General features: G+C 45.2%; 1 protein-coding gene across 1 annotated transcript in view; it reads left to right on the top strand.

The window, feature by feature from the left end:
- Nucleotides 2,014-10,880, top strand: part of RAP2A (RAP2A, member of RAS oncogene family) — a 41,686-nt gene continuing 32,819 nt past the window's right edge. The window contains exon 1 of the mRNA XM_013968393.2: nt 2,014-2,614. Within this exon, the coding sequence (XP_013823847.1) occupies nt 2,301-2,614 (314 nt within the window). The 5' untranslated portion in view covers nt 2,014-2,300. The remainder of the gene's footprint in view (nt 2,615-10,880) is intronic.

Raw genomic sequence — 10,880 nt, 5'->3', positions numbered from 1 at the left:
TGATTAACACAGACCAAAACCCTCTCTACAAGATGACATCGTGGGGACCAAAAAGGGAAGTCATACCATGATCAAACCTTGCAGTGGTTGCTGTTTAGCCGCTAAGGTGTGTCTGACTCTTTTTGCAATCCCTTGGACTATAGCTCACCAGGTTCCTTTGTCCGTGGGATTTTTCAAGCAAGAATACTGGAGTGGGTTGCCATTTCCTTCTCTAGGGGATCTTACCAACCCAGGGATTGAATTCAGTCTCCTGTGCGCGTCGTGTCGCCTGTATTGCTAGGGGATTCTTTACCACTGGAAGCCCCAGATGAAACCCTAGAAGTATAGAAATTTGTAATTCCCAAGAAACGTGTACTAGTAATGGATGGGTGTAGACTGGTTACAGAAGGACATAGTTTAAGAACGGTAAACCTAATAACCAGTTATTGCAAAATACAATCCAGGAATACTTAGGGACCTAAGTTCTCCTAAATTTGACTTTATGGATGGGAGAGAATGTGGAATTAGGAGAACAGTAAGTGGCAAAAGTGAGTTGCTAAAAATACTTTAGGAGGCACACCTGGAGAACCCATGCAGCTACTGCAATACGTCTCCCTAACGACTAGAAAATTTCTCACCCTAAAAACAAGATACTGTTCTCTCGATTCATCCCACGATTTAGCCCGCATCCCTCAGCACTATTTGTGTGCCTCATTTAGGCAGAATGCCACGGAGACGACATTAAAGCGAAATTCATCACTCTCGCTTGCAATTCAACTCGTTCCTTCGCCAGAATAGGGTGCTGCGACCGCCACCTCAATCAATGACCCCGCCCAAGCCCCACCAGCTCGCCCCTGTCTCCATACTACCAGTCTGTGTCGGCAAGAGAATCGCGATTTCTGATTGGCTCAGAGCAAGTCTCCGTCATGCGTGAGCTCACCTACCATTGGCTGGCAGAGCACGCTCAGCCAAGCCGTTAGCGATGGGAGGGCGGAGCCTGCAACTGGACTCCCCCCATTGGCTGGTGGGTGGCATCACGTGGTAAAAGCTGGCTCTCCATTGGCCGAGAGTGGCACCACGGGGTCCACAGAGGTGGGCTGGTTGGCTGAGACGGACCCCTAGCTTCCTACTAGGTTGTCCCGGGTGGCTGTTGCTAAGAGGTGTCCCTGGGCTTTGGGGCTGTGGCCGAGGTCTCCGCTCTCCCGATTTTCCAAGCGCCCGTGGTGACAGGGCGTGGGAAGAGCTGGACTTTCTCTCAGGCCAAGAAAAGGGCGGGGCTGGAGGAGGTGGGCGGGACCCCCGGCGACGTCACCGGGCGTGGGCCCCGGCTACCGCGGCCTCACTGCCTTGGGCAGTAAGCTCCCTGGGGCTTCTCGCGTCTCCCTGAGTGTCCTGAGGCGTAAAATAAAAGCTTCCTTTCGTGGTGTGCCTGCTTCTCCCTAAAACAAAGAGCCTTCTCGTTATCTTTATAAAAACAAATCCCTCAGGAATGCTGACGGATCGGGTGGTGTCCAGTCAGGCCCTTGCCAGGGTCGCCGTTTGGGCCCTACCGGTGTCTCTCTTCTCACTCCCCTCCTCAGGTTAAATCTCGGAGACTGCTCTGGCCCCTCCAACAGTCTGTCTCCGCCAAAGTCTTGAACTTGGCGTGTTCAGGTAGAAACAGCTCCCGTCGCCGGGTGGAGAACTGCGCATGCTCAGTATGCCCCCTACCCACTGGGTTCGACGGACTGGGGTGTTGTCGGGTAGCCCAGGTGGTTGTTTATCTAAGCCGCCAGCCGAGGATTCCGCGCGGCGCAGAGCCTCCCGGGAGCGCGCGCGCGGCCGGTCGCCTAGGCGACGGGGGCGCAGGGGCGGGGCTGCGCCTCAGGGCCCCGCCCCCTGGGCCTCCAGGCCCCGCCCCCCGGCAGCGCTGCGGCTCGGACTCGGGAGCGCGCTCCGCCGCCGGGAAGAGCAGCAGCCTCGGCGGCGGCGGCGGCGGCGGCGGGAGGGGAGCTGGGCGTGGAGGCGCGAGGGGCGGGGCGGCCGGGCGGGCGGCACTGCGGGCCCGCGGTTCGGGCGGCTCGGGCGGCTCCTTAGCTCCCGCTCCCCGCTCGCCTTCAGTGCCTGCCGGCGCCCGCGGGGCCGCTTTGCAACCTGGCTCGGCCCCTATGCCCAGGGCTGCGCTTACCTCCGCCGGCGCCCCGGGGGCCGCGGCGGCCGTGAGGTGGGGGCGGCCGCGGGAGTCGGCGGGGCCGGCCGCCGGCGCAGGGTCCGGGTGCGCAGCTAGGCGGGCGTAGGTCTATGTCGCGGGCGGCGGCGGCGGCGGCGGCCGCGGAGGGACGATGCGCGAGTACAAAGTGGTGGTGCTGGGCTCGGGCGGGGTCGGCAAATCCGCCCTGACCGTGCAGTTCGTGACCGGCACCTTCATCGAGAAATACGACCCCACCATCGAGGACTTCTACCGCAAGGAGATTGAGGTGGACTCGTCGCCGTCGGTGCTGGAGATCCTGGACACGGCGGGCACCGAGCAGTTCGCGTCCATGCGGGACCTGTACATCAAGAACGGCCAGGGCTTCATCCTCGTCTACAGCCTCGTCAACCAGCAGAGCTTCCAGGACATCAAGCCCATGCGGGACCAGATCATCCGAGTAAAGCGGTGAGAGGGCCGGGGGCGCGGGCAGGGGGCTTCGCCGGTGGGGGCCCCGCAGCCCTCCTGTTCGGGGATCAGAACTCCCTCCCGCGTGCTCTGGGGTGGCCGTGGGCTGGAGGAGCTGTCTAGCGAGACGGCTCTAGGATCATAACGCTTTATCATAATTTTTTTTTTTTTACCAGCATCATCCTCATCCTCTTGAATCTCAAATTTGAGTGCTTTGTTTCACAACTCAAATTTGGCATCCCACAAGCACAGCTCTTTGTCTCTTGGTTGTTAACTAGTAGCGCTTGTGCAGAACCCCCAAAGCAAAGAAAGTTTAAAACTCGCAGAGGGGAGAGGGGCGGGTTGGTTTCTGCTGGGAAGAGGGCAGCTGTGCAAGTATAGTGGAGACATTTTCAGATTCAACAACAATAAAAAGACCTTTGCAGTTAGATGACAGCAAAAATTGCTCACACATACGTGGTAAACCTGTCAAGTCCGAAGGAAAAAGACCTTTCTTATTTCATAGAAGACTGAATGGTGCCAGGGCGTTTGAACAAAAATGAACTCTGCAATTAAGATGAAACTTGAAAGACAGATTATCATATTATTTGAAGACTTGGCTCAGTGGAATCGATAGAGTATATTCTAGTATATAGAAGCACAAATATACCACTCCCGTTAAAGAATGTGACAACTTTTTTTTTCTTTTTTTAGTCTAGCTGCCTTATTCCTCTCAAAAACAAAAAAGAAAGAAAGCAAAGGGGGGAGGGGGAGACATTCCTGAAAATAAAGCCAGTTTCTTCAAAGGTGTGACTCAAATATTAGCTAATGTAAAGTTAATGGAAATAAATAAGCACTCTCCTGATGGGAACTCTTTTACTCTAAACTGTGCATTTTGAAAATATGGCTGGTAGCTTAAATGGCTTATAATATTTGTATTCTCTTAAATTGATTATATTTTTTCCTATAATTTCAAGAATCAGAAATGCAATGTCTCAGTTCCGAGTTTTGGCAAATTTTTCTAATTACTGGTTAAGTGCACATTACTGGTTTGTCTGATTCTTAATTTAATAATTGCTAATAATTTTGATCTAGTGTAATTTTGTTTTTCTTACCCAATTCTACCTATAACCCTAAATTAATAGACATTGGCTGAAAGCTAGCTGTAAGTGTACTGTAGACGTAATCTCATTTTTAGCCAAGTTGAATCAACTCATTTTGAAAGAGCAAATACCAAGTCATGTGCCCTCAGGGGTTGTTCAAAAATTCATTACAAGAAGCAGATTTTTGATGCCACATATGAGATCAAAGGGGAAGCCCTCTCCTGAAGTGCCCCCTGACCTTTAACTCATTGAATATGCACTTTAATAGGTAAATTAAAATTTTGTATATTACTTCTTCCATTAAATTTCAAACTAGAATAAAGTGAATATTTTTATGGTCTCTGATGATGTTCTAAGATCTGTGAATCTGATAGCTTTTTTTTTTTTTTTTTTTTTACTTCTTCAGTATCATTTTCTTAAAGTTAATTGCTATAGTTAACATAGGAATACTTTGGGTGTTAAAGTATATGATATTAAGAGGCTCAAATCTTTAACACTTCCCCTGATCTATTAACAACAACAAAAAATCCCTAGAGAACAGGGCAATCAAACACATTGTCACATGTCAATCTTAGGCTGTATACATATATCACATTAAAGTAAATGCCCCAACTGCTCCACTCTTTGCATTTACATATATACAGATAATACATACATTGATAAAGTCACATGCCCAGTGCAAACTTCTTGACAGGAGCCTAGGGGATAGAATAGGGCAAAATGTCATTGGATAGTATAGTTCAGAGGATTTTGTAGTTTCTCTTGGTATATTTGAGATCACCAATAATGAGTTAGTCTGAACTTAGTGTACTGGAGCAATTTATTTGTTTGCAGTATGACCCAGGAAGAAAAAAAGTAAAACTCTACTTGCCCTGATGTCATTTTACTCACTCGTGTTAGTTCCTGATGTAAAAGGTTGAAAAAAATCAGCTGATGTGGAGTTCATAAGCTCAAGATAATTGTCTGTAAGAACCACTTGGGCCTATCTGTGTCCTGATATTTTTTTTACCTCACCCTAACCTCATTATCTGGCCTCCCAGCCTATAGCATATTTTAAACAATATTGAAAGAAAGAATCTGTGTATTTTATGTATATTATAATACAGTATCTGTTATGCATTTATTATGCTAGAGCAGGCATTCAGTGTATTGATTCTTTAACTTTTCCCACTTAAAGAGTAAAATGTGATTTTCAAATAAGTGCATTTTCTATTCTTTTTGAGGATCAATTTTTAAGCAGTTGCTGTAGGAGGTATTTGTAGTTGTTCTTTCCCCTCTGCCAGTTAGCTGCTTTGCATATTACATACAACAGTTGTTTGAGGATGTTTAATATCACCATAATGCTGATGACATAAGTGAAATGTAGTGTTGATATTTTTTGCCAAAAACTAGTCACTGGTGGAGGGGATATTTAAACCAAATCTGCATGAATCCATGTACTCTTCTCTTCCTCTACACCAGGCTGCCTTTGAACTTGGCATTTACTGACAAATTCAATTAAGCAGCCTTTCGTCTACGGCAATACTATTCAATTCAAATATAATTGTGGGCCACATGTGTAGTTTTGAAATGTCTAGTAGCTGAATTTTTTTTTAATGTGAAACAGGTAAAATTAATTTTAATAATAAATTTTATTTAGCCCACTCTAAAATATTGTCATTTCAACATCTAATCAGTATTCAGGAATTGAGGTATTTTCATCATTTTCTTTTGCATACTAAATTTTCAAAACTTGGGGTTCTGTTTATACTTACTGCACATTTCAGTATTTATACAGTATTATTGCTGTATTTCAGTTGCTTGGCAGCCACACCTGGCTCCAAAGCTAACATATGGGACAGTGCAGGTCTAAGGTGTAAATATCTTGGGAAAACACTTGCTTCTCTAAGCTCCAGCTTCCATGTTGTGAATTAAGAGTATGGCACGCACCTCTCAAAGAATCTGCCTGCAGTGCTGGAGACCCAGGTTCGATCCCTGGGTCAGGAAGATCCCCTGGAGAAGGAAATGGTAACCCACTCCAGTATTTCTGCCTGGAGAATCCCATGGACAGAGGAGCCTGGTAGGCTACAGCCCATGGGGTCGCAAAGAGCTGGACACCACTAAGCGACTAACACACACGCACATGCACCTCTCAGAGTCTTTGTTAGTATTAAATGAGGTAATACATTTTAAGGTATCCAGCGCAATACCTTGAACATAAAAATGCCAGCTGTTATTTAACTTTGTCTCCTTGTCTGCTTAAATGTTATTTTAGGGGAAATAAATTTGTGGCTGCATTTTGAAATTCATTACCTAGTATAGACCAGTAAAGTGTTAGTCACCCAGTTATGTCTGACTCTGCGTCCCCATAGATTGTAGCCCCCCAGGCTCCTCTATCCATGGGATCTCCCAGACAAGAATACTGGAGTGGGGAGCTATTCCCTTCTTCAGGGGAATCAACCTGACCCAGGGATTGAACCCGGGTCTCCTGCCATTGCAGACAGATTCTCTACCATGTGAGCCACCAGGGAAGCCCAAGATGATACTAAAAAAGTGATAGTGATGAAAACAATCCTTGGAAAAATTTTTTTGGTATTCTTTTAAAATATTTTCGCTTATTAAGGATCTTGCAGGAAAAGGCCACAGAATGGACATGTAACTTTTACTGTACCATCTATGCGTGGGCAACAGTGAAATGGAGCGTGTCGCTGGATTGTTCTTGTATTGAGTGTTGCTTCTAGAAAATATAAACGTGTCTATCAGTTCAGTTTAGTCGCTCAGTTGTGTCCAACTCTTTGCAACCCCATGGATTGCAGCACACCAGGCCTCCCTGTCCATCACCTGGAGCCTACTCAAACTCATATCCATTGCGTCAGTGATGTCATCCAGCCATCTCATCCTCTGTTGTCCCCTTTTCCTCTTGAGTTCATTCTTTCCCAGCATTAGGGTCTTTTCTAATGAGTCAGTTCTTTACATCAAATGGCCAAAGTGTTGGAGTTTCAGCTTCAGCATCAGTCCTTCCAATGAATATTCAGGACTGATTTCCTTTAGGATGGACTGGTTGGATCTCCTTGTAGTCCAAGGGACTCAAAAGAGTCTTCTCCAACACCACAGTTCAAAAGCATCAGTTCTTCAGTGCTCAGCTTTCTTTATAGTCCAACTCTCACATCCATACATGACTACTGGAAAAAGAGTAGTCATAGGTTCATGGATATTCATACACAGATTTCCCATGCCCCATCTGAAAGGAGAGCATTCCTATGAAACCTTTCCTAAGCCACAGTGGCATAAAGCAAAGAAGTGGTTACCTTAGGACAGATCGTGCTTACAGATACACACAAAAAAATCTAGGTAAAGCTCAGATGTGCACAGACACAGTTCAAAGCTGTGGCAGCTTGATGCTGAGATGCTGAGTGGTTCCTGGGGAGGGAGCTTGGGGGTGCCTCTCTCCTTGATAGGGTAGTGCTACTTCTCAGCTGCTCACATCAAACCAAATGCTGAACACCATTTTCATTTTTCACTTTTAAAAGCAAAAATCATCAAAAACAGGTACTAACAGAGGTCTTTTATAAACGCGAAGTGGCATAAAGCAACTTTGGAAAAGCACAGGACATTTGGAAAGTGCATACGCAAGTTCCTATCCAAGCCTAGCGGGCCGACTAAATGACGGTTTTTATAAATTCCCGTGCTTTCTTTTTTTGAAATTGACTTTGGATGAGATCAAACACATAGGGAAGAGTGGCGGGGATATAGAATATATTTCAGTTGAAATAAAACTCGAATTCTTTCTAATGTCATGGGTGCTTGTCCCATTCCTCCCAGGGTAAGCTGTGGTCCTGACTTGAACTATCTTGGAACATGCTCTCCAAGGCTTGTCTTAAGATAAAGCCCAGAAATCCTCCCCATGACCAGGCTCAGCATGCTCTCATCCTTCCTGGCCTTTCCAGCTTCACCTCTGGCAACCTTCCTCGCCCCTTGCATTTGAGTACCCAGACCTCCTTTTAGTTCCTTTTAATTCTGCAAAATTGCCTGTCTTCTGGGCATTCCTTCTACATGTAGAAATCACCTGCCTTTTGCAGTTAAATCCTCCTCTTGGTGGTTGTAGTTTTTTAGTCGCGGAGTCATATCCGACTCTTTGCAACCCTATGGACTGTAGCCTGTCAGGCCCCGCTGTCCGTGGGATTTCCCAGGCAAAAATACTGGAGTGGGTTGCCATTTCGTTCTCCATGAGATCTTCCCGACCCAGGGATTGAATCTGCATCTCCTGGTGGCTCAGACAGTAAAGAATCTGTCTGCAATGCAGGAGACCCGGGTTCCATCCCTGGGTTAGGAAGATACCCTGGAGGAGCAAATGGCTACCCACTCCAATATTCTTGCCTGGAGAATTCCAAAGACAGAGGAACCTGGCAGGCTACAGTCCGTGGGGTAGCAAAGAGTCGGATATGATTGAATCACTAACACACACATAAAAGATTTCCTCCTCAGGGAAGCCCTCCTCATCTTCCCAAATTGAATTTCCTCCTTCCCGTCTTCCCACACTATACTGACTTCATGCCTCACCCCTTCCCTCAACCACACATATTTCAGACATCAGTGGTACCCTGTGCTTCCCCTCTTCTGGTAGTGCTCATCAAAGTTTAAATATTTGGGTGATACTTAAGTACAATCAGTCTTTCTTATTAAACTCTAATCCCATGTGGCTAGCACAGCTCCTGGCACTTAGGAAACAATCAAGAAAAATATGTTGAAAAAATTCAGTGTTCAAAGAAAGAATTACTTTAGTGGCCTCAGTTTCCCCAAGCATTTGAATTTTACAGAGAGAGGATGTGATTCTTTAAAGCCCATTTTGTAGCTGGAGTAGACAGTCTCCCTTCAACTCTTAACGTTCTAAGAGAATACTTCTATCTGCTTAGGGCAACCAGAAAAGAGGTAGTTTAATAAGAACCTTAACGAAATAGGAACATGACGTCGTACAGATGGAGAACACGGCATGGGAAATGCATAGGGGGTTTTGTTCAGGTCCTTAGTCGTGTCCCACTCTTTGCGACCCCATGGACTGCAGCATGCCAGGCTTCCCTGTCCTTCGGTATCTCCCATAGTTTGCTCAAACTCATGTCCATTGAATCGGCAATGCCGTCCAACCATCCCATCTTCTGTCATCCCCTTCTCCTGCCTTCAGTCTTTCCCAGCATCTTTTCCAATGACTCAGCTCCTTGCATCACATGGCCAAAGTATTGGAGCTTCAGCTTCAGCATCAGTCCTTCCAATGAATATTCAGGACTGATTTCCTTTAGGATTGGCTGATTTGATATCCTTGGAGTCCAAGGGACTCTCAAGAGTCTTCTCCAGCACCACAGTTCAAAAGCATCAATTTTTAGGCGCTCAACCTTCTTTATAGTCCAGCTCTCACATCCATACATGTCTCTCACATCCAAACCATAGCTTTGACTAGATGGACCTTTGTTGATAAAGTAATATCTCTGCTTTTTAATATGCCGTCTAGGTTTGTCATAGGTTTCCTTCCAGGGAACAAGCATGTTTTGATTTCATGGCTGTAGTCACAGTCCACAGTGATTTTGGAGCCCAAGAAAAGTTGTTTCTGTTTCCATTTTTCCCCATCTATTTGCCATCAAGTGATGGGACCAAATGCCATGATCTTAGTTTTTTGAATGTTGAGTTTTAAGACATCTTTTCAGTCTCCTCTTTCACCTTCATCAAGAGGCATTTTAGTTCCTCTTTGTTGACTGTTAAGTAGACCAGATTAGCTAAACCAGGAATTTATATAAAGTGTGAGAGGAGGTAAGGCTAAATATTAATATGCAAAGCTGAATTACAGCAGGTTAAAGACTTTCGGACTTGATCTTGTAGTCAAGGAGCATGATCAAGATTCTTGCTGAAATGGTAATATGGTGATGATATGATAGATTCTGGCTTAGTGATAACAGACCAGAGTCAGAAGGAAGAGTTGTAAGATTTTGTCAGAATCTCATATAAAGATTCTGAGTTAGCACAGTGTCTGTCGGAACAGAAAGGAAAGAATGGATGCAAACAATGTAAATTAATCAAACTTAGGGGGAGAGATGAGGGAAAGGTCAAAAGTAACCTTTACATTCTGAACATGAGCGAATAGGATTAGGGAGGAATAGCGGCGGGAGATGTTTTCACCTTTGGAGTTGGTGATCATCCAGATAGATGCACCTAATAAGCAATTAGGATATTGGAATAAAGCCTGAAAGGTCAGTTTATGTATGAATAAATGCAGAGACTCGAGATCATCATAATTCAGACTTGGAGAGTAGACAAGACCTTCTGGATAGAGTATAGCGAGACGGAAGTGGGTGGCCAGTAATAGGAAATAAAATGTACATGGCCAAGGATAGAACTTGAGAATTGCAAGTTACCTGGGGGAGACTTTGTTACGTTAGAAGAAATGGCGCATTTTAAGACTGGGAACAAGAATTGGGGAAGGGGGTGATTAATATGTACTACCCAAGTGAGTGAGTGACTTTTTTTTTTTTACTATTCTTATTTATATTTCTCTATCATTTGAGAGATCACTTTTAAGTGACCAGCTGGTTGTTTGCCCTTTTTCTTTTCACAGCAAGTTGCCAAAAAGCTTGCTCTACGGTAGAGATGGATTGCCAATTGCTAAAGCATAGATCTTGACCCGCAGTAATTTGGCGCATAGAGCTAAAACCATCCAGTGCTGTTTGTCCCGATAAATGATTTCTGGAGTCTGCCACCAACTCCTTCTTCCCCAAACACTACCTTGCCTGGTTTGATCCCTCCGAAAACCAAAATTGTAATTGAGAGCTCCTCCAAGGTACAGAGCCTAATAGATATGAGTCATCTTTTTACAGCCCAGAGTTTTTTTTTTCCCCCCGAAAGGGGAACTTGGTTTGACTGCAATGTAAAATTAGAGTAAATTACAGTAGAGTCGGGTTCTTTTTACCATCCCAGGATTAGAATTTTTTGAGTTCACTTTGTAGATGATGTCCCTCCAGCCCAGCTTTCTGGGAATACCTCTGTCTAGTTAGCACGATAAGGGAAAAAGTAGTTTGCTATGAATCTTAAAGAATCAGCAGCCTGTGACTTGCAAATCTTAATCTAGTTAAGGTTTTGTAATCATCGTATCAATAAAATCTCTAATCAGGGGAATCATTACAGTTTCTTTTTAAAGGTAGAGAGGGCAAAAATGAATTTAG

This window comes from Capra hircus, chromosome 12, assembly GCF_001704415.2.
Source record: "Capra hircus breed San Clemente chromosome 12, ASM170441v1, whole genome shotgun sequence".
In the NCBI taxonomy this organism is placed as follows: Eukaryota; Metazoa; Chordata; class Mammalia; order Artiodactyla; family Bovidae; genus Capra; species Capra hircus.
The sequence above is the reverse complement of the archived record's forward strand: the minus strand, read 5'-3'. Positions and strand labels throughout refer to the sequence as shown.